The 24070-nt window shown below is 47.8% G+C and overlaps 1 protein-coding gene across 6 annotated transcripts in view; it reads left to right on the top strand.

Moving 5' to 3' along the window:
* NIN (ninein) overlaps positions 1-24070 on the top strand; it is a 134638-nt gene that overhangs the window by 73208 nt on the left and 37360 nt on the right. For 5 of the 6 annotated variants that reach the window (XM_089778273.1, XM_075926170.2, XM_089778271.1 and 2 more), the window contains exons 11-21: positions 3768-3908; positions 4880-5054; positions 6496-6606; positions 7738-7827; positions 10634-10781; positions 12589-12710; positions 13772-14298; positions 15772-17886; positions 19777-19902; positions 22470-22539; positions 23794-24009. In XM_089778273.1, coding sequence (XP_089634399.1) covers positions 3768-3908; positions 4880-5054; positions 6496-6606; positions 7738-7827; positions 10634-10781; positions 12589-12710; positions 13772-14298; positions 15772-17886; positions 19777-19902; positions 22470-22539; positions 23794-24009 — 3841 coding nt within the window. The remainder of the gene's footprint in view (positions 1-3767; positions 3909-4879; positions 5055-6495; positions 6607-7737; positions 7828-10633; positions 10782-12588; positions 12711-13771; positions 14299-15771; positions 17887-19776; positions 19903-22469; positions 22540-23793; positions 24010-24070) is intronic. The other variant, XM_089778275.1, reaches the window with a different exon arrangement.

Below are 24070 nucleotides of genomic sequence, written 5' to 3'. Positions count from 1 at the left end.
TCATTCCCCTGAGTATGGGATGCTGTTACTGGACACTTACCATGTTCATGATCTCCAAAGAGGCAGGGTAGGAGCCAGCTTGTTTGATCCAGCTAAGAATTCACAGCTCTGAGGAGACAAGTTTGTTGTTAATAAAGATGGGGTTTTGGAAGTGATTCTGAGAGAAGGTAGGGGAAACAGGACTGGTTACCAATACAGCAAGGCTGTGTCTACACTGGGCCACTTATTCCGGAAAATCAGCCGCTTTTCCGGAATAAGCTGCGAGCTGTCTACACTGGCCCTTGAATTTCCGGAAAAGCAACGACGCTCTACTGTACAAAATCAGCCGCTATTCTGGAAAAGCTATGCTGCTCCCGCTCGGGCATAAGTCCTTATTCCGGAACACTGTTCTGGAAAAGGGCCAGTGTAGACAGCCCAGTAGTCTTTTCCGGAAAAAAGCCCTGATCGCAAAAATGATGATCAGGGCTCTTTTCTGGAAAAGCGCGTCTACATTGGCCACAGATGCTTTTCCGGAAAAAGGGCTTTTCCGGAAAAGCAGCCTGCCAATGTAGACGCTCCTTTTCCGGAAAACTGAAAACGGAATAGTATTCCGTTTTAAGCAGTTCCGGAAATTCATGCCAGTATAGACACAGCCCAAAAGTATAATGTGCTGCTAAGAGTCTAGACATAACTTTAGCAGAGTGCAATTCTTTGTCTCCTTTGTTATATATGGTTGTGACTATTTTCTTCCATTACTTGATCTGAGGAAGTGGGTCTGGCCCACGAAAGCTCATCACCTAATAAACCATCTTGTTAGTCTTGAAAGTGCTGCATAGTCCTGTTTTTTGACTCCGCTACACCAGACTAACACGGCTACATTTCTATCACTTGTCTCAAACAGACTTTCTGAGAGTCCTTTTCCAAGCTGGCTAATTTTCAGTCTGATCAGGAGCCAGATTTTTCACGAATCGCTCCCACTCCGCCAGGAGTATTCCTCATTGAAATGCTTCAGAAAAATGTCTTTTTGCTTCTGCTTTTATTTCCTCAAACACAAGCCAACCCCCTGTGGTGTAAATCTCTGATGTCTTCCTCAGCTGATTTCACTCCCTCCCCACTCCCAGCAACCTGACTCTTCCTGTCAGGACTGGCCTTACCATGAGGCGAACTGAGGCAGCTGCCTCAAGTGTCAGGCTGTGTGGGTGCCACTAGTTCACACTTTTTGAACAAGGCATTTTAAGTTGTTCGTTCTCCTGTACTGGGGTAGGTAGCAGAGCAGCACCATGAGAGGAGTAGAACAGGAAGAAGGCAGAATTGAGACCTTTCAAAGTTTTGGCCCAAGTGAGGGGGCATGGAGGTGTCATTTGAGCTCCCCGCCTCATGTGCCAAAATGTGGTGACCCGGCCCTGTTTCATGTTGACTTACATGCAAATGCAGCTGCCTTTTTGGTTTGTTTACTGTGCTTAATGTACCTAAGAGGCCTAGGCGGATAAGTCAATCAACATTTCTTTGTCTGGGAAAAACTTGTTTATCATCCCTGCCTGATTACCTAGTTTAAACATATTTTAGTACCTACACAACTCCTGGCACGATTCCTATACATACTTCTCAGTGCTTGTGATGGCCGGTTTTCTATGAGCTGTAGATACCTTACATGACCTTCTTTAGGGATAAATAACACAACTGCAGTGTGGGAGGTGTAGCGAGTTTGTCGAGCCTGATGGGAGCTGCAGCTGCATGGCAGTGATCTCTTTACTGGCTGGCATCGAGGGGCTCGGAGGGCCATACCTCCTTTCATTGCATTGCTCTTGGGGTTTGTGCTTGAAGAGGTTTTGAATAGAAGGCCCCGATGAAAGAACAGACGCTAGCAAAGCGGTAAGGGGTAAGCTCTCGCCCGTACACGTCAACGGCTCGGCTTTACCGCCGCTCCAGGATGATCCTTGCCAGCTAAGAAATGGAACAAATGGAAAATTGAGCTCCCTTAAGGGAACCGTCCAACGTAGCGGATCCAACAGAGGCCTAGTAATAAAAACAAATCCAGTCCGTGGGTGAGGAGGCAACGAAAAGAGTCAGAACAAAGGACTAAGACAGAAGGTGGAGTGGCCCAGTGGTACAGCTCCATCAGCACAGAAAATAAACTACTCCAGAGCCGAGATGTGAAATCCCATTTAATTCGTTAACCGGTTAAACGCTAAATTTAACTGATTAAATGGGGAGGGGCACCGCTCCAGCCTGGCTCAGCTGGGGCAGCCCCCTGCCTGTTAAGGATGAGGCTAACCCATTAATACTCTTAATCCACAGCAGCTCCTAGGCTTATCCAGTCTTGGCCAGCAAGAGTTGAGGACACTGAGGCAGCGGTGCACTTGTGCCTCCTCCCACTGTCCCCTTTACGAGCTGATGAAGAGATGGGACAAGAGGAGATGTGGTCTCCTCATCTCAAAAAAGATCTTCTGGCATTAGAAAAGGTTGAGAGAAGGGCAACTAAAACGATGAGGGGTTTGGAACATAAGAACGGCCGTACTGGGTCAGACCAAAGATCCATCTAGCCCAGTAGCCTGTCTGCCGACAGTGGCCAGCACCAGGTGCCCCTGAGGACATGGACTGAAGACAATGACCAAGCGATTTGTCTCCTGCCATCCTTCTCCAGCCTCTGACAAACAGAGGTCAGGGACACCATTTCTATCCCCTGGCTAATAGCCTTTTATGGACCTAATCTCCATGAATTTATCTAGCTTCTCTTTAAACTCTGTTATAGACCTAGCCTTCACAGCCTCCTCTGGCAAGGAGTTCCACAGGTTGACTACACGCTGTGTGAGGAAGAACTTTCGCTTATTAGTTTTAAACCTGCTACCCATTAGTTTCATTATGGGAACTAATGAATAACTTTTCTTTATTCACCCTCTCCACACCACTCATGATTTTATAGACCTCTATCATCTCCCCCCTCAGTCTCCTCTTTACCAAACTGAAAAGTCCCAGTCGCTTTAGCCTCTCTTCATATGGGACCTGTTCCAAACCCCTAATCATTTTAGTTGCCCTTTGCTGAACCCTTTCCAAGGCCAAAATAACAAGTCCAATATGAAGAGAGATTAACGAGACTGGGACTTTTCAGCTTGGAAAAGAGGAGACTAAGGGGGATAGGATAAAGGTCTATAAAATCATGAGTGGTGTGCAGAAAGTGAATAAGGAAAAGTTATTTACTTGTTCCCATAATATAAGAACTAGGGGCCACCAAATGAAATTAATGAGCAGCAGGTTTAAAACAAATAACTTCCTTTTAGAAGAACTAAAAGGAAGTTTTTCTTCACACAGAGCACAGTCAACCTGTGGAACTCCTTGCCCGAGGAGGTTGTGAAGGCTAGGACTGTAACAGGGTTTAAAAGAGAACCTGATAAATTCATGGAGGTTAAGTCCATCAATGGCTATTAGCCAGTATGGGTAAGGAATGGTGTCCCTAGCTTCTATGTGTCAGAGGGTGGAGATGGATGGCAGGAGAGAGATCGCTTGATCATTACCTGTTCGATTCACTCCCTCTGGGGCACCTGGCACTGGCCACTGTTGGCAGACAGGACACAGGGCTGGATGGGCCTTTGGTCTGACCCAGTCTGGCCGTTCTTATGTTCTAAGCCCATCCGATCTTTCCTGAGGAGGAAGGTGGCTGTGATCTGAAGGCAGGGGGGTTGGGTGGCGGCGGAGGAGGGACAGGGTGTTCCTTGGGCCTCGAGTCGTGTGAGTGACTTGCTGGGGAGCCAGGAAAGGGGGTCTCATCCATGGTTCCGCCCTTTCTGCAGGGAGCGAGTTGACCAGGTGATCAGAGAGAAAGAGAAGCTGCGCTCAGACTTGGAAAAAGCTGAAAAACTGAAATCTCTCATGGCCTCGGAAGTCGACGACCACCACGCTACCATCGAGCGCCGGAACGAGTACAACCTCAGGTGCTGCCGGGAGGGGAGAGCACAGGCCTCTCCATTTTGCTCTGTCGGCGAAGCGGGTGTATACGGTACACTTGAACCTCTTCAATCCGGCAACCATGGGAACCAGGCTGTGCCGGATTAAAGATGTTGGCCAGCCAGGAAGGGGCGCTACAGGGTCTGGGTGAGAGAGGGGTAGCGATGGGGTGCTCACCTGGTACCCTGCTCCTGGGTGCACATGGCTCTGCTCCCAACCACTCCCAGGCAGCATCCCCCCACCACTATGTGACCTTTCCCCCAGCTAGGGGGAGGAGGAGGAGCAGGAGCAGTTCCCGGATTAGGGACACCGGAGTATGGAGGTTCAGGTGTATCGGTTGTAGCAATAAAAATGAAATGATTGCTTGACCTCGTATGTGGGGCTCAAGCTGAAGAGTGAGTGTGTGTGTGTCATTGTCCATGCGTGCACACGTGTGCATGTTCTGAAGACCTCAGGATCAATTTGACTTAAGTCCTCACCCTCCCCTTCACTCCCACCCGTTTTTACAGCACTGCGGGTCACCAAATTCTGTGCCACCCAGTTCTGCCTGTACAGTTCCTCCCTTATTTGGCTTTATGCGCCTCACACCTGGTTGTCCTGCTCTCATTGTGCTTTCCTGATTGGGTGGGAGCAGGAAGGGCTACGTTTTGTTTTCCACAGATACGATCTTAATTGAATTCTAGCTTGACAATTTGGACCAGTGAGAGAGAAATCCAAATTAATCGCTTTGTGCGGAACGTAGAATGGGAGGTGCATGTCATACAGAATTGTGTAAAATGCCTGGGGGAAGTGTGTACAGCTGGTCTGAGTGTACCTGCTTTCCCTTCCTGGCGTCTTTTTCCTCGACTTGGAGTGGTGGTTGGTGTAAGACCCCAAGTGCCTCTGTGTCTCTTACTACCCAGACCCCTTTTTAATGGGGTTTTCCTACTGATCTTAAGAGTCTTTCCTCTGTTAATAGGAAGCTGGATGAGGAGTACAAAGAGCGAACCGCGGCTTTGAAGAACGAACTCCGGAAGGAGCGAGAGCAGATCCTGCAGCAGGCTGGCAAACAGCGACTGGAGCTGGAGCGAGAGGTTGAGAAGGTGAAAACAGAAGAGAACTACGTCCGCGATCGGCTCACCCTTTCCCTAAAGGTAACAAAGGGCTGGCTGAAGTTGCAGACCTTTTTCACTTACTACTCAGCCCTCATTAAGAGAATCAAAGACTGTGTGTTCCTTGTAAGCCATACGCTAGGGTGGCCACCCAGGAGAAATTTAAATGCTCAGCTGATTAGCAGAGCGCCTGCAGCCAGCAGCATGTGCACATCTTCACATGCCTTGGTGCACATAACAAAATTTATTCTGCACACGGATGGACAAAAATTAGTGGGAACATCAGTGCTGATTGAAATTACCTTTACTTGGTATGATTTGTGTAGATGCAGCTAAAGGGTCCCTCTGACTGGCCTGGATAGGCTATGCCTGGATGTCATAAGGGTCCCAGACTCCAGATGGGCCATTCTGCTGCAGGGCTGTTTTATCATCTGCCCATCAGTGAGCAGAGAGAACATCTTACTCCTAAGGTCTTCACCTGTCAAACTATAGCTTTAAAAATCCCATCAGCTATTCTCCAATTGGATCCATATTCTCAAAACAATCTGGCTGCAGGGCTGTTTATTCACCAGGGGTCTGAGTACAAAAGCCCCAAATTCAGCTTCCTTTTTGCAATGTGTTTAGAAACTCACAACTGATCTCGTTTTAGTCTGAATACAGTCGGATCGGGCAACTTTTCTCTCTGAGGCTATGTCTACAATAGCCACCCTAGTTCGAACTAGGGTGGCTAATGTAGTCATTCGAATTTGCAAATGAAGCCCAGGATTAAAATATCCCGGGCTTTTTTTGCATATTCCTGGGTGTGGCCATTTTTAAATGCCCAGTAGTTCAGACTTCCTGCCCTCAGCTACACACGGCACGGGCTAGGTAGTTCGAACTAAAGCCCCTAATTCGGACTACCATTACTCCTCCTGCAATGAGGATATTTTAATCCCGGGCTTCATTTGCAAGTTCGAATGACTACATTAGCCTCCCTAGTTCGAACGAGGGTGGCTAGTGTAAACATACCCTCAGAGAGAAAAGTTTTTCCAGATGGGCAGAGGGGAACCAGGATGAGCAGGCTGTACACACACACACGCAGGGTGTGGGAAAGGAGGGCTTTTAAAGATATTGCTGATGTCTGTCCCTCGTTGGCCGGGAACGTTGTCATCTTCTGAGGCAGCTGTTGGCCAGATGCATCCAACAGGTGGGCAGGGAATCCTGGGAAGAAGAGACTCAAGACAGAACTAGAGGCTGCTCTTCCCGGTGAATGCTCTGTACACTGTTTGCAGGCCCAGGCCTTCTGCGACAAGTGGAGTCTTTCATGTTTTGCCAGGGGACAAATTCACAGTTCATCTTGGTAACTGAGCTTTGTGCCAGGATGCAGGTCAGAATCCAGGTGTAGCCTAGAGGTACCTTCTGCCCCGGCTTTCTGTGGACTTCCTTAGGCAAAGTTGAAAACAAACACACATGCCCCAGGACTTTATGATCACTTCTCTTTTAGGAAAACAGCCGTTTGGAGAGCGAGCTGTTGGAGACGGGACAGAAGCTGGCGGAGTCCGAGAGTCTGATGGGCAAACTGCAAAGGAACCTGGAGAACGTATTGGCTGAGAAGGTGAGTCTCCCTTCCGTTGAAATTCCCAAAGAGGGGCTGCTTGATGCTGATTTAACTGCTAGCAGGACAACCACACGGTGAACATGAGCCTAGGGACCTCATATCAGAGAGGTAGCCATCTTAGTCTCAATCTGCATCAACAATGAGAAATCCTGTGGCATCTTATATACTAACAGATTTACTGGAGAATAAGCTTTTGTGGGCAAAGACCCACTTCATCAGATGCTTCAGCTTGTTGATACGGGTGTGATGGGGTCTGTACACCATTCTGAGCCATTGCTGCATTGGCCTCATATATAGCCTGGCGTGCAACACCACTGATGTGGCCTAGATGCATCTGACAAAGTGGGTCTTTGCCCACGAAAGTTTATGCTCTAATAAATCTGTTAGTCTAGAAAGTGCCACCGGATTGCTCATTGTTCTAGTAGACCTTGGTTACTCTGACAACTATGGCCGAGTGTTACTTCGGATTATATTTTCATAAATCATCAGTACATGATTTACTGTTGTATATGGTTCCCAAGAGTGGGCTAAGCATTTTCTGAATCCAGAGGAAACCATCTCTTTCCTCCAGAGCGGCTTTTTTGTTATGGTCCTGATCACAAAAAGGGAGTCGGAGAGAGACAGACTCTCATGAACCCTTTTCTAGGATCTTGCCTTAAATAAAGACCTTAGGGGCCCTTTATCTGAGCTAAAAATCAGAATGCACAAATTAGCAAGGTGGTCATGTTACAATAAACTGCACCATGATTTGGGATGGGACACCCTTTTGCTTATTTCACTTTTGTCAATATCCTTAAAGGACATACTTCGGTAGAATTTTCTGTGAGCCCCATAAATGTTTCCTTCTTTTAAACAGGTTGCACTTTCCAGATAGTTACTTTTATAGTTGCATTATATATTTTTGTCTAAAAATACATTTTAAAAACCCTCTGGAATCGAAGCTAGCGAAAGGAACACGTGACACTGCGAAATAACAGCTGGTCTGTTTCTTAGGATTCCTGTGTCAATCACCTGCTCTCTGTCCCCTCTGACAGTATTTTCTATATAAACAAAACTCACCCTGGCTGAAATGCTTGGAAATTGGGAGGAGTGGAGGATTAACTGGATTGTTTTCATGCTGTGTTGTAGTTCGGCAACCTCGACCCCAGCAGTGCTGAGTTCTTCCTGCAAGAGGAGAGATTGGTCCAAATGAAAAACGAGTATGAACAGCAGTGCAGGGTGAGTGAATCCAAGTGTGAGGGAGACAGCTTCAGGATGGGAACTCAGTTCTGTACTTAATGCAGCGTTCTCCTATCGAGAGCTATGTCTAATAAGGTGCAGCTGAGTTTGATACAACTTGAGTAACAGTCCCCTTGTTAGTCCAATACAACCCTTTTGGCCTAAAAGCTCTTTTCTTCACTACCACTTTTTAAGGAAAATGACCATGTCAGAGTGCTGTGAGAGTTAAGAAGGGTTGGGATACGAAACCTTTCTTGGTAGCAATCCACTTACATCTCTAGGCAAAAGTTACCTTCTGGCTAGCTGTTGGTCTAAATTGGGTCTCACAGTGCAAAAGTTGCCACTACCTTTGCTGGCTGCCCAAGGGAAGAGCCAAAGAACAGTTATATGTAATGGGAGATTTTTTTTCCCCTGAAGTCTTATGCATTTAAACTGGGGTGGATGAAAATAGATTTTTTTTAAAAATTAAAACAAAAACCATCAGATTTCTTAAAATTTCAATACATGATTGTTACAGAAAAAGGCAAACTGAAATTAAATTTCAACTTGACAACTTATGGTAAAACCTGCTAGTCCAGTGAAACAATTTAAATTAAATACGATAAACAATATCAAACAGTACGCGTTGGCTGCCGACCTTTAAAAATAGTGAACTCACTGATCTGGTGGGTGTCTTCATTTCAGTTTATCAACTTATCAACGTATTAAGTTTATTAACTAGCTCATTCAAAGCTTAGAAAGCTACTTGGAGTTGAAAAAGCAGGAAAACGCTTTTGGTTTTTTGTTGTGTTTTGTTTTTTGTTTTGTTTTTTGGCTTCAAATCTGTGACTAAAAGCTAGGTGTGCCAGGATGAGACCTACACTTCTCTACTGTATAGTTGAGAGAGTTTGTGTCTGACTGTACATCCATCTGAGAGTCCTCAAGTACTCCTCTTAAACATTAAGAGCTAGGACCACCAAATTTGATCCACTTCCTCTTATCATAACTTAAAGCTAGGTCAGGATTTGGTAGTGCCAGGACAATGGGATGTGCCTGGAATGGGATTGTTTCCTATCAAACCTGAAATGGAGGGATGTGATAGCAGGGACAGTTATACTGCAGAATGACCACAGGGGGGCAGTAAGTGCGCCAGCCTTTGGGAGTAGCTAGCTATTGGCCAGCCAGCCCAGTTCCCGCCATCCCTGACCAGAAGCTGGTAGACAGTTTGCACAGTTCCCTCCACCTTGAGCTAGTCCCAATGAGAAGCCAACAAAGATGCTCTCATTCTCTGGCCTTGTAACCCCTCCTCATCCCCTCAACTCTGACACTTCCCCCCCATATCCCCTGCCTCCTGCCCTTAGCCCCGCACATCCCCTGCACCCCAGTTTGTATAGATGCTAAACATGATTGAAATTAAAGGAAGGTTTCCTGTTTGTGGATTTAAAACACTGTTTGAAATCTGTCCTCCCCGACTCAAACTTTTTTTGTAAATTGTGGCCACAAAATATCTAACTTAATTTGTCCACTTTCCCAGGACAACTGTGGCTGCAAACATTCAGAGTAGAATGGCCGAGCTGTGTTGTTCCACAGGGAATGGCTTGGTTTTAGATTATACTTTATCCACAGCCATCCTGTCCCTTTGCTACCAGTGTGGGATTTCACCAATTCGGGAGCTAATGCCAAACCCCCTGTTAAACTAGCAACCTGCTCTCTTTCAGGTGATTTCTGCTGGCCAGATATTTGTGTCTACTTGTGTTCATGTGACTGTGCAGCCCATGCCTTTGGGGCTCTGTCAGTTCTGGAAGTGGGGGAGAAGAGGCTGGGGGATTGACATTTCTGTGTTCATTTCATGGACGTTTTCAGATGTACAGGAATGGCTGTGCACACCTCCTAGCTCAGGGCCTCAGTTGCCCCAATAAACGCTAACGCAGTGTGCTCAGAGTAGTGTATGTGACACAAGGAGGCAGGCACTCCTGTTGGCCCATGGACAACGGTATCAGATGGGAATCGGTATCAGGAAGGCACCACAGCCTGTAATGGTCACCTCGAGGGCACTGCGGAAGGGTGGTTCTCCTGCGAGGAACTGCAGCTCGTTAGTGCGTTCGCAAGGTTCCTATGCTGGAGTAACAGCAAACGGGAAACAGGCCAGAGTGGAGGGCATTGATGTTTCAAACACAGTGTCCATCCCGCATGCATGTGTGGCTAGCTATGTCTAGACCGCAGGCTTCTTTCAGAAGAAGCTTTTCCGGAAGAGATCTTCCGAAAAAATGTCTTCCGAAAGAGAGCGTCCGCACTGCCAAAGTGCATTGAAAAAGCGATCTGCTTTTTCAACAGACGCCCTCTCGCATTTCAGCTGTGATTACTATGGGCGGAATGGCCACCAGGGCACCTGTGCTTTTTCCTCTTTCCTCTTCTTTTGAAAGAACACTCTCTTTTCTGAAAGCGCTCTTTCAGAAAAAGGCTTCTTCCTCGTACCAATGTCGGAAAAAACCCTCTGTTCTTTCCATTTTTTTTTTCAAAAGAACACGATTGCCGTGTGGACATAATTGAAGTTTTTTTGGAAAAATGTCTGTTTTTTCCGAAAAAAACTCTGTAGTGTAGACATACTCTCAGTGAGTAAACACATATACCTGTTTGCGCTGGAACTTGGGAAAAGACAGCCTTGTGGATGAGGGGATAATTGGTGCTTTTCTTGAGCTATCCCCAGGTTTTTAGCAAGTCATTTTCATAAAACAAACCCCTCCAAGTGTCCTGTTGTTAGTCTGCATGTGGCAGTAGATCTGCTCCAGTGACTTGCTCTCTTCCCTTCTGCTGTGTGTTTACCCAGGAGCTGCAAGACCGGATCGATGAGCTCCAGGCTGAGCTGGAAGAGTATCGTGTTCAAGGCAGAATATTTAGGCCGGCTCTGGAGTGCTCGCTGCAGGAGGAATTGGACAGTAAAAAAGAGGGGGACGGTGGTGTGGAGCCTGACCAAGGTAAAGGATAGTTCTCTGGGCTTGTTATGGAACAGGCTTTTCTGCTGTATGTAGTGGAGGGATTGGAGAGAGAGAGATCTCGTAGCTCTGGAAGATTTTGTGGCAAGAGGGCTTAAATGAGAGTTGATATTCCAGAGGTAGACCCACTGGAAAGTGACCTAAGGAAATCCCAAGTATTCAAACACTGGTAGCTTCCCTCCGCCCCCTGAATTCTCAGTTGTCGTCATAGCGCAGGATATTACCACGGCACCTGTTAGATCCAAAAGCCAGATGGTGTTTGTACGCTTGTACTACGCCTGTCTAAAAACCTAAATAATTAGCTATTGCAACACCCGTCCAGCAACGTGCAGTCTCGGGCCTTGGATCAGAATCCGGAGGCATTCGCAGGTGGTCAGGCACGGGTGAGTAATGAATTCTGTCAGAGCGCATCTTTCTGTACGGACCAGCGAAGTCCTTGCCAATTGCTACCTGTGGGGGCAGTTTGGGGGGGGACCCCTTTGCTGGCCTGGAGCAGGCAAGGTGTTATGGCTGGGCCTCGTTTTTAGAATGACATTGGTGTGTGCGCTGCCGCTCCTGGTGCAACACAGAACGACGTCTCTTCATTGTGCAAACCAGTGGGTGCCATTTCTGGGGGATCAGTGGCCCCTGGCATGGGCCCGTGTCGGCAGACACTGGGCTAGTGGGAGCCTTGGTCTGACCCAGTCTGGCTGGTCTTATATTCTCATAGCAGCCACATGTAAGTGCAGTTTTTCTCCCTTTATTTTCAAAGCCTTCCCATGGCTGCTAAACCCCCTTTGTTTTCCTTAAGCCACAAAACGGGTCCATTCTCCTCCACTGACCTGAGGTAACGTCACGTCTTTCCTACCCATCTAGTCCTGCCCCACCCCCAGCCAGGCACTATGGCAACCGGCAGCTGACAGGCAGGCCGTTCCTGTCAGTGCTGTGTGCAGCGGCGCTGCACCCCGCTGCCAGCCGATTCAGGCCCCAGAACTGACCTGTCTAGTCCAGAGAGAATTGCCACCGACAAGGTGGTGACAGGGAGCTGGCAGAGAGGTTTCAGCTGCGCTGGTGGAGAGGGAATGGCTCCAGTGCCCACACGCAGCGCTGCCTCCTGGCTGTGGCTGCCACGGGAGCTGCTCAGATTGACGCTGGGGGATGAGGCCTGTGCCCAGTGACTCCAGGATAGGGGGAGCGTTGAGCTGAGCTTGATGCAGTGTTTACAGCACCTCTGTCCTCCTCTACCCCCAGCACTGCACTGTTCAGTGAAAGCCCAGGATTGCCCCCCTCTTCCCCCCCCCCCCCCCCCCCGGCTATGGCATCTCCGGGGAGGGACAGCTGCTGTGTTCGGTGTTCAGACTCAAATGCAAGTTTGGGGTGGCTCCCCCCTCACCCCCCCAGGTACAGCTGGGATGGTTTGAGCCAGAGCTGCATTGTGGCAGACTCCTGCGGTCGTAACCAGCATCCGTCATCGAATCCTAGAAACTAGGACTGGAAGGGACCTCGAGAGGTCATCGAGTCCAGTCCCCTGCCCTCGTGGCAGGACCAAATACTGTCTAGACCATCCCTGACAGACATTTATCTAACCTACTCTTAAATATCTCCAGAGATGGAGATTCCACAACCTCCCTGGGCAATTTATTCCAGTGTTTGACCATCCTGACAGTGAGGAACTTTTTCCTAATGTCCAACCTAAACCTCCCTTGCTGCAGTTTCAGTGAGTCCAGGAGAGCAGGGACCAAGGTGCTTGGCTTGAAAATCAGATCAGTTGAGGCTTTCAGGAAACAGCTCTTTTGTTTTGCTTGTTTAGGACTTGGGTCTGACGATTGCAACCTGCTGAATATGAGCCTAGAAGCAGAAATGGTCATTGAACGACTGAAGGAGCAACACCAGAAGCAGCTGCAGCACCTGGAACAGGAGCTCACAGACACGGTAAGCGAGCTGCGGTCCTAAAGCTAGCCTCGACAATTCCCTCAGCTCCTCGGGGGGGGCTCGGTTATTCATTCCTTGCTGCCTTTTGAACTGCAGACTCCCACTGTGGGTCTGGGCTGGCCTGTAACCTCGCTCCTGCTTCCAGCACCAGTACAGCGCTCACCCCTAGAGTTAGAAGGGCAGGACCACCTCATCACAGCCACCTACCAGCAAGTAGAAAACAGTGACGTGCCCTCCTGCTGTTGCGTTGGTCTGTGGGCCACAGGAAACTCGAGTGGTGTCCCCCCAATGGGTCTCCTCAGCAGTTGGAGCAATTGTTAATTTGAAAAGCTGTTGGATGGAAAGTTGATAAAAGTGACGCTTAAGCCACATTGCAGTGCTAAATTGCAACCCGTGGGGGGGGGGGAAGGGTTCAGTCTCTCACCTCATCATCCTTTCCTGCCTGAAGATGTACCGATGACTATAGTAACAAGCATCCATGCATTACTGCAGCATGATTGTGAGAGAGCGTCTCAGATGCCACCCGTCAGTAATTTAACAAAACTGATGATCCCCACAATTTGGCATAGAAAGCATGGAGTGGGGAGAGAGAAGAGTTTGCTGGTTCAGGAAATCCGTTTTTCCTTACAGCGGATCTCTTTTCTTTTGCTCGGCTTGCTATGTTCACTTTCTTGGGGAAATCAACAAGGAGAAGCTTAACTGAAGGATTTTGAAAGCGTGACTGACTAACGCTAAATCAGGCCCACCAGCTCTCGTCTAAATCCACCTCTTCCTGACTGATGAAAATTCGCTGGGACCCTCCATGTTGTCTACACTTTCATTGGTTTCACAAAAACGTGAAACCTACATAGACAGGAAGATACACACAGAATGAATTTCCTGTGTATACATGTAGAAAATTGTCCTTGCTGCGTCGAGGAATCAAGTTGACTGCTCTTGTGTCCCTTTTCTGCTTTTGGGGGGAGGGGGGGGGAGGCAGTTTCAGACGCACATGTGCAAATGCGAATATCGCTGCTCTGATAAGCTAGAAAATCAACCGCTGCATTTTTGTCTTCACACAGATAAGCCATTATGAAAAACAACTGATTGAGACCAAGGCCTGTTGTGAAAAGGAACAAGAAAACGTGGCAAAGAAATATAACGAAGAGAAGCAAACCATGGAAAAGCACATAAGTGCCCTTAAAAGCCATATTGAAGCACTCCAGGGAGAGGCAGAAATGCTCAAAGAGGAACGAGAAAGAATTGACTGTAAACATGCTGAGGAGAGAACCAGTTTACAGACCAACTTTGATACAGAAAAGGCTAATCTCCAAGAACTGCTGAAGCTAGGGCATGCGGAAGACCTCCGGATTAGGCTGGAACAGGTACAAGAAAGTTTTAACCGAGAACGGGAAGAACTGGTCCAGAATGGGGTGTGGTTGGAAGAAAAGATGAGAACTCTGGAGCAGACCCTGCAGGAGGAAAAAGGCGATGTGGAATGTGTTTTCCGGGAGCAACTGAAAAGCTTGACCGAAAAGCATGCTGTTGAGAGGCAAGAGCTACATCGCGAATTGCTGGAAAAACACCAACAGGAACTCCAAGAAGAAAGGTGAGACAGTATTGTTTGGGCTGGTTCGCTGAGGCTGAACTAGATCCGAAGAAGTTTTCTTCCTGATCTTTAATCTGTTTTAACTCTTCTTTAAAGTTCTAACTGTATGAACTATACTAGAAGGGCGATTTTTATCGTCCTAGGTGAGTCTTTTGGTACGCAAAAGCTTTCTTTTCTGGGCTTTTTTAAGACCGGATGCTTAATGTGACTGGTTTCACTTCAATGACAGAGAAATACAGATATAGAATCACATTCATTAGTAGGACCTAAAGCTCAATCAATTGGTAAATCCCATTTAGTGTCCCTGCCTATTATATTTTTTGTCTATTTATTCAAAGACTTTTTCAAATTACTGCTTGCGTTCTCCACCCCCAGAGCTAAATCTCTGACTCTGAACTTGAAAGTCGATCAGTGCAAGGAAACCCCTTGCTCTCATGTAAGGCATGACTGAGAGGGGTCCACTCACTTGAATCAGCTGGCGCCTGTTTTTAATAAGACTGCCTCTGAGAATACTGCACGAGTTATGTTCCTTGCCCCGCCAGTCAATTCTTGGATTCCAGCAGGTTGTGTCTCTTAAATGTAGCTCTGGTTCTCAAACCGGAAGAATCCCAAGCACTGTTACAGGCTGGGGACCAACTGGCTAAGCAGCAGTTTGGCAAAAAAGGACCTGGGGGTTACAGTGGATGAGAAGCTGGATAGGAGTCAACAGGGAGCCCTTGTAGCCAAGAAGGCTAATGGCATATTAGGGTGCATTAGGAGGAGCATTGCCAGCAGATCTACAGAAGTGATTATTCCCCTTTATTCGGTATTCATGAGGCCACGTCGGAAATATTGTGTCCAATTCTGGGACCCCCACTACAGAAAGTATGTGGACACATTGGAGAGGGTCTGACTAAGAACGCTTAAAACGATTAGGGAGCTGGAGCACATGACTTACGAGGAGCGGCTGAGGGATTTGGGTTTGTTTAGTCTGCAGAAGAGAAGAGTGAGGGGGGATTTGAGAGCAGCCTTCAACTGCCTGAAGGGAGGTTCCAAAGACGATGGAGAGAGGCTGGTCTCAGTGGTGGCAGGTGACAGAACGAGGAGCAATGGGCTCAAGTTGCAGTGGGAGAGGCCTAGGTTGGATATTGGGAAAAACTATTTCCCTAGCAGGGTGGGAAGCACTGGGATGGGTCCCGTAGGGAGGGGGTGGAATCTCCATCCCTAGAGGTTTTTAAGTCCTAGCTTGACAAACTCCTGGCTGGGTTGATTGAGTTGGGATTGGTCCTGCTTTGGGCAGGGGGCTGGACTCGATGACTCCTGAGGTCTCTTCCAGCCCTATTATTCTATAAAAAGGAAAAAACAACAATTAAATATGTTGGTCTAGAATGCAATAAAACATGTACAATTAAGTTGTTTTGTTAAACGGTTTAAAAACAGGCATTTTCTGGAGCTGGCAGAGATTTAGTAATGTGTTGTGTTGACCATATTTAGGAAAAAAATGGAAACTGAGTATAACAGAAGAACATCTCAAATGGAAACTCAGTTTTCTATCGACAGACAAACAATTGTGAACAAATATGAAGAAGCCTTGCAGAATCTTGAAGAACGCTACCAACGAGAGCTGCGAGAACTCGCCGAACAGTGGCACGAGGAGAAATCTCAGTGGGAATTTGAAAAGGATGAAATAATCCAGGAATGCGCTGAGGCCCAAGAGCAACTGAAGGAAACACTGGAGAGCAAAAAGGCCATTTTTTTTGCGCTAACACAGGAGAAAGAACTCCTAGAGAAGAGCTTTAAGGAACACGTGAACAAGCTAACGTGTGAAAAGGAGCAGCTCCAGAAAGAGCTGCAGGACCTGAGAGATGCTGCCGAAAAACAAGAGGACGCGTTGCATAATAAGTTACGGCAGCTACAAAATGACCATGAGAGGGAGCTAAAAGACCGAGAAGAACAAATGTCAGCAATGGAGGGGAAAAGAAAGCTGGTTAGCCAAAGGCTGGAAGTGCTGGCGACTGAATATGAGCAAGAGAAATTCAAACTGAGTTCCAAACTACTTCACTGGGAGGGTTTGACCCAAGAGACTCAGGAGAGAACAGAAAGAGAGAAGGCAGAGATGAGTTTGGAAATCTTAAAGCTGCAGGAAAAAATAAAGAAATTGCAGCAGGAAAGGCTTGATTTTGCCAAGCTGCAAAATGACTACAATGCCTTGGCAAAGGATTATGCAGAAGTGAAGAGCAAGCTTTCAGCCCTGTCTGGTGTGCAACTGTTGGAAGAGGATGGAGATATTCGTCCAAGCCTACAACAGGTGCATGAGCAGGCTACGCAGGAAAATGTGAATATGGCCCCTGAGAGGGTCGGCTTCCAGCAAAGGTTACAGATGCTAAAGCCAGGGAAACTTTCTGGGGTTGACTGGTCAAATTCTGCAGTGGAAGAATCTCAGCTGCAAGACGAGATGGAGAAAACTGAGGGTAAGGTTCTCAAAAGCCTGCAAGATGGTTGTAAAGAGAGAGACAAGGGAGCAGACTTGCGTGTTGTTTCATTGTTGGAGGCTAAAACGAAGGCGCTTGAAGAAATGATGGAGTCTTATTCCAGTCTAGAGAAGATGTGTGAAGACACAAAGGTGGAGAACCATGCCCTGAAAAACCAGATTGGCCAGCTTTTGGAAAGTAGACTGATAGTGGAAGCAGAATGTAACGAAGCTAGTGACAAGAATCAAGATCAGATTTCCAGAGTATCTGTGCCGGAAATGAAAGAGTCAGAGCTTGAGAAAATCTTTGAGGCGGATTCCAAGTTGAAGATGCTACATGAAGATGTTAAAGAAGAGACAGGATGTCTTCAGGAAGATAGCAAGGCGGCAAAAATAAAATCTGATCATGCTACTGACCTCAGAGGGCTTTGTTCTGACGTTTCTAGGCATCAGACTGAACTAAAGAAGCCTGAGGAAATAACTGTGGTGTCTCTCCAACTTGAAAAGGTCTGTGGTGCAACTGAAGACAATGGAGAGCTGAACAGTCTAGTCCCTCAGCTTTGGGAAAAGATTGAAGAGCTAGAAGAAGGATCAATGGCAGAATCCACCCATCTGTCGTTACAGGAAGAAATCCGGCTAGAAAACAAGGGCCTGAAATCTGAACTGATAAAGTTGCGTGAACAAAATAAAAAACTAGAAGAGGATATACCACAGCTTACAAGCCTGAAGCACAGGTTAGAAGAAAGTAATCAAGAGAGTGTGCAACTCAGACGGGAAAAAAAACATCTCCTGGAAAAAGTTAAGGAACTGGAAAACACTCGTGACCGATATGCACAGGAAAAGATAGAGATGAGCAGTGAGAACTTAAGGCTGCAACGCAGGCTTGGAAAACTGGAAGAACATAGTTTAATATTTAAAGTCCTGCAAGACAAACATGGGCAATGTGAGACCACAATAAAAGGCATGGCAACGGAGAAAAGAGAGCTACAGGAACTGAACAGGAAGTTGAAAGAGAGAGTCACCTCTCTGGTTAAGCAAAAAGACCTGCATTCTCAAGAAGAAAAAGAGGAGTTGAATTCAATGATACATGATTTGCAAAGCACATGCAGTGAGCTGCAGCAAAAAGTTGAACTCCTGAGGTAATGTACGCTTAAAAAAAAAAAGGGACGTATTTGTGGTCCCTGCAAAAATCTAACTTTGCTGCTTGCTGTGCTTAGAAAACTAACCTGCTAGCATTCACTGTCTGTCATGTAACTGCTATTATCTTATGCTTTCGTCACATTAACCAGTAGATTAACCTTGATTAGAAGACAATGCCTTGGATTCTAACTACTAGCAAGCAAACTGCTGTGGATTATGAAAGTTTGTAGGTTAATTTAATCACCTGTGTAGTTATGCAAGTCAAGCGATTCTAAGGAAGGTAAAGCAAGAGCAATTTGTCAACTGTTCAGCTGTGCTTGTATGTATTTATTCTTGCAGAGTGTATTTTAGTTGATCTGTCTCAGTGAAACAAATGTTTTAAAGTGAAAGAACATTACTATAACTTCTCTGGAGTGCTTTTAACTTCTATACTAATTATTTCTCTACTTCCCTTCCCTTAGTTCTTGGCCTCCATGAATGTAACTAAGGATGCTAACAGAGCTGCAATTTTCTAAAATGTTAAAGTTAACACTGAATAATCTTGGTATTTTTCTCAAAATAGGAGTACTTAAATCATTCAGAATCCATTAAGTATGTGATACAGTAAATACCAGCATAACTGAGAACATGTGTAGCTCATAATAAGTTCCCTGCATTTTTTGTTGAAATTTAGCAGTTAAAGAAGTAATTCTCTGGAGAGTACGCAAAGTAGTTACAAATGGCTGTGAAGAATTTAATAAAAAGTTATGGGAAGTCTGGAGTGACCCTTTCAAGGATGACATGACACGACTCTCATTTTAAAACCCCTACTCTAAAATTGCAAACAAAAGAAAAGACTAGTCTGCTACTTCTCATGCTGGTATTCTCATTGTATTAAGCTGCTGTTTCTGAAACAGAAAGTCTAATTCAGTATAATATTCAAACTGCTACAAAACCATTGTTTCCAAATTGAACAAATCATTACCTTGTAAAGTGATTTAAAGACAAAAATTAGTGCGCATTGAATTTTTTACTGGATGCCAAAGGTGTGACACATGTTTGCAATCACCTCTGAGTGTAACAGATTTACAGTAAAACTCCAGTTGTCCAGCATCCAGTGGTCCGGCACTCCTGATAGTCCGCCAACTGGAACCCGAAAGTGCTCTAGCCAGCCGGACAGTTGGAGCTCCTGTGAGCCCCATGCATGCTCACGAGCTGGGAAAGGGAAGGGAAGGAGAGGGGACGGGGATTATACCCCATGACGGGTCTGCCAGGACCCGCACTGTGGCCAGCCGGGGGGCGGGGGCGGCGGGGAACAGCATGGCGAGGGACAGCTCCGCACAGCTGCCTGCTACAGGCCAGCTGGGACTGTAAGCAGTGGAGGAGAGGGGGAGAGGCGAGGGGTGGCGCTGCGGGACCAACCTGGCAGCACCCCAGCTGCTCTGCCCCGCCGCTTCCCCAAGTCTGCCGCTGCAGCTGGCCTGTCGCCAGTGGCTGCGCAGGGCTTCCCCCACCCCCCTGCAAAACGACGGAGGGTTCACTCCTCGCTGTGCTGTTCCCCACTGACCCCTCCCACCCGACCATTCACAGCCCCCCCGCTAGAGTACCTCCTGATACTCTGGCATATCCGATAATCCAGCACCCCCGGGTCCCAAAGGTGCCTGATTATTGGAAGTCTTCTGTATATTTTGTATTAATTTGTATGTGAAACAAAGCCAGCTATTGGGCAGCAATATACATTACATAAAAGCCATGTAAATTCATCCATCTGATATGTATTAATTGGGAGTTCTGCTATTTCAGCAGTCAACAGGTAAATTACTTCTGTAATGAGAATGTTTTTACCCGTGGAGCTGGTAGGAGGGACAAGACCATCGGTGTGTTTCAGCTGTCTTGTCTCTCTACCGCAGATGCGAGGCGGAGAGGCTCCGAGAAGAAAATGCTATCCTGAAGAATGAAATAAGCCTGTTAAATGAGGAAGGTAGTGTTTCTAACCTGAAATTAAGGGAGCTAAATGGATCTCGAGAAGAAATGTGGTAAGAACACAAAGTGGCATATGATGCACTTGCTTCCTGGTTTTAATTGCGAGCGGCAATGCAGACAGGAAAACGGCACCTTATTGTTGCTATGGGACGTGCCAAGTTAGCCTCACCGTTCCCGAGTTTATTAGAATTGCCGTATGCCTTTATAATGGCCGTGATTCTCTCCAGCGAGAGCCTGTCGTCACGGCAGAGTTTTGGCAGCGTGTGAGCTCCTACCAGCCTCTGCTTGCTCTGCATATGGCCAGCTAGGGAGCGGGTACTTCTCTCACCAGAGAAGCACATCACCTGCTAACAGATCGACCGGGCGCATGCACTCAGGCTCCTCGCTTAGCCGCAGGCCCAGCCAGTGACCACCGCCCCTGTGTGCATGTGGGAAGGCAGGCGGAGCAGCCGTCTGCTGACGTGGTCGCAGTGCAGCGGCTCCCGTCGCCTAGCAACCACATCTACCTGCTCTACCGTGGCCTCGTGGCTTCTGATGAGCAACAATGGATGCGTTCCAAGACATTTCGCAGGAAAGCTGGGGAGGGCCTTGGCTTCCATCTCTCTCCGGAAGGACTGTCCGACGTGTGGCCCTTGGATTGCCAGAGCCGTCGTGGAAAGAAGGGGAAATCTTTCCTTGACCTCGTGCATCAATCTCTTGGCTGGGGAGGGGAGGCGAGCAGAGCACTGTCCATGCGTATGTGGAAAAAGGAATTCCCTGCTTTGAGAACATAAGAACGCCCATACTGGGTTAGACAAGTGTCCTGTCAGCTGACAGTGGCCAAGGCCAGGTGCCCTAGAGCAGGGGTCTCCAACCTTTTTAAGCAGGAGATCACTCTTTGAATTTAAGTGCAATCCAGGATCTACCTCAAATATAAATACCCTTGCCCCGCCTCCTCTCCCACCCCTTGATAGCTCGCTCCATCCTCCCTCTCTTGCCCATCCTCCCTCACTTTCATCAGGCTGGGGCAAGGGTTGGGGTGCAGGCTCTGGTCTTGGATGAAGGGATCTGGAGTGCAAGAGGGGCTCTGAGCTGCTCTGGGGGCAGGCCGGTAGGATGTAGGAGGGGTTCTAGGTGCAGGCTCTGGTCTTGGATGAAGGGATCTGGAGTGCAAGAGGGGCTCTGAGCTGCTCTGGGGGCAGGCCGGTAGGATGTAGGAGGGGTTCTAGGTGCAGGCTCTGGTCTTGGATGAAGGGATCTGGAGTGCGAGAGGGGCTCTAAGCTGCTCTGGGGGCAGGCCGGTAGGATGTAGGAGGGGTTCTAGGTGCAGGCTCTGGTCTTGGATGAAGGGATCTGGAGCGCGAGAGGGGCTCTAAGCTGCTCTGGGGGCAGGCCGGTAGGATGTAGGAGGGGTTCTAGGTGCAGGCTCTGGGAGGGTGTTTGGATGCAGGGGTGGAGGGGGGGGTTCATGACTGGGGTAGGAGTACGGGATGTGGGCTCCAGCTGGGCCCTGCATACCTCTGGTAGCTCCTGGGTGGTGGTGCAATGGGGCTAAGGCAGGCTCACCCCTGCACTGGCCATGGCCCACTCCCTAAAGCAGCCAGCAAACTCCCTCCCAAGCCCTGCTGTCCCCCCTCTCTGCTCTGTGGAGAAAGGATACAGGCTGGGAGGGGGCACCGTGACATCAGCGCCCTCCTCTCCCTCCCCTGCCCTGCACAGAAAGCAGGAGGCTCCCCAGGGGAATGGCAGCTCCAAGGCAGAGGGCCGGAGATCAGCTGCCCCTCCCCCCCGTGCTGTGCAAGTGCTGGCACTTGATAGCCTCTTGGCCAAACCTGTCAGGGGCTTCAAGATCCACCAGTACATCCCGATCAACTGGTTGGGGACCACTGCCCTAGAGGGAATGAACAGAACAGGGACTCATCAAGTGCTCCCTCCCCTGCCTTTCTACCACTAAGCAGGAATTTTTCAGCCATGACTAGGGCCCTACCAAATTCACAGGCCATTTGGGTGAATTTCATGGTCGTGGGATTTTTTTAAATCATCCGTGTCATGATTTCGGCTATTTAAATTGTCATGGTGGTGTAATTGCAGGGGTCCTGTCCCCAAAAGGAGGAGGCTTTTTGGGGGAGAGGGAGGATTGCAAGGTTATTGTGAGGGCAGGGTGGTACTGCTACTCTTCTTCTTGTGCTCAGAAGTTGCTGCCACTCTCCACCCACCCGGCTCTCAAGGCAGCAGCACAGAAATAACATTTCTGTGCTGCTGCTGGAGAGGTGCTGCTTTCAGAGCTGGGCGCCCGGACAACAGCTGCTGCTCGCCGGCTGCCCAGTTCTGAAGTCAGTGCAAAAGTGAGGGTGGTGCCTTCCCCCAAAGGAAGCATGTGAACCCCTGCAACTCCCTGATTTGAGCAAGTCCCCAATTTGAGAAACACTGGTCTCCCCCATGAAATCTGCATAGACAGGGTCAAAGTCCGCAAAAGACCAGACTTCATGGTCTGTGACACGTTTTTCAAGGCTGTGAATTTGGTGGGGCCTACCCATGACTATTTGTGCTGGAAAGATGCTGCCGTTTGAAACAATTCTACAATAGCACAATGTAAAAACCCCGCTGCTAACCCTACTTTTATTCATCGCCAATGATTTAGGCAAAAAATCGAGTCTCTAAGAAAGGAGAAGGTGGCCGTGCAGAAGATGGCTGACAACTTGAGAAAACAGGTATGGAGACTGAGGCTTCCTCCTGCATCTCTTCTGTAAAGAGACAGGGGTTGCATAAGGCAATTTCTTCCCAGAGATGAAATGTCATGAAGGCAAGCGGAGATGCACTTGACATGTAGTGAAAAAAGATCCTGGCTCTAGGTTCTCCTTTATTGTTCCATGTTAGCAAGAGGTCTCTTGGACATTTTGTGTTCAGGGAAATTGCATTCTTTCATTCTGTAGGCACTTAATAAAAGTAACTCTGTAAAAGTTGTCAGACGTTTGAAGGTGTGTTCTGTATGATGAAAGGCTTCCGAAGAAAACGACAGGCCTATCTCAGTGCAACACCTTCACTCAGGGGTATCCTTGAGTGACAGTTACCCACCTACCTTTCCATGTGGCCGGCACTTTGCTGACGTGGGGGGGGGGTGGGGTATCTCTCATCAACCCAACTACTGCCTGTCAGGGAGATGGAGAAGCTCTCCCATTGGCATCTTCACTGAGCGCTAGTGTAGTGCAGCAAATCCTTCATTTTTGCAAATGTCTATTTTGTCTCCCTGGCGGGTACACCTCTGCAGCACCCAACGGAAGATCTTAGTTGTTTTTTCAGGCTGGTCTCTCTTCCCACACAAGTTGGGCACAGGAATGATGCCAGTCCTGCATGTATCTCTCTCCTCCCCCCCCCCCCGAGACATATTCATTTTACTTGCATCAATCACAGGCTCTGAAATTTCCAAGAGGAGTTCTGTACAGTCAGGAGAAGAGTAGGTTTTAAAAAAAATGTTTTAAGTTGGTTTCCCTTTTTTAATATTGCCTAGCAAAAATCTACTTGCATGGAGAAATGTTCTTCCTTATGGCCGAGTCTCCTATACCCCCCAAAACACGTCCTGGCAAAAGGGGGCTTGCTGGGAAGGGATTTGTCAGTCATGGCAAACTATCCTGAAAGCGAGCTGTATTTAACTACAGATGTTAAGTATTGTGTAATTCACTTATTGAATAGTCGATGCATTTTTGCATCAACTGTTCGATCAGTCAATACGGCAGCACTGCCCCTTTGAAATGCCGCCATGGTGTTACAAAGGGGCAGTGCTGCATGGAGCCAGAGGTCAGCTGAGGATACACAGCTGATTCTGGGCTCTGTGCAGCGCTGCCCCCTTTGAAATGCTGGTTTTCAGAGCTTTCTGATTGGCGACATGCTGGAGAAAACAGCTTTTACTGTAGTCCATGCAGGAGAGAGAGAGATTGATTTGTTTCTGATGTTCCTGTGTTCGTCAGGTGTCAGATTTGAAAACCAGGAACCAGCAGCTGGAGTTTGAAAATGCAGAACTTAGCCAAAAGAATTCGAAAAACCAAGCAGACGTGCAGGATCTGAACCAACGGCTGGCAAGATTGCTCAGGCAAAAGGAAAAGGACGTGGGGACGTGTACAGAGGAAGAATGGGAAGGGGAGAGATCGAAGCTGAAAGAGGAACAGGAGAACAGTCAAGTGAAGGTACAGCACACCACCGTTTCATGGCGAAGGGTGTGGCTGTTGGATTTCATAAACGAACGCT

The sequence above is a fragment of the Pelodiscus sinensis genome, chromosome 5, assembly GCF_052426305.1.
Source record: "Pelodiscus sinensis isolate ZL-2025 chromosome 5, ASM5242630v1, whole genome shotgun sequence".
NCBI lineage: Eukaryota > Metazoa > Chordata > Testudines > Trionychidae > Pelodiscus > Pelodiscus sinensis.
The sequence above is the reverse complement of the archived record's forward strand: the minus strand, read 5'-3'. Positions and strand labels throughout refer to the sequence as shown.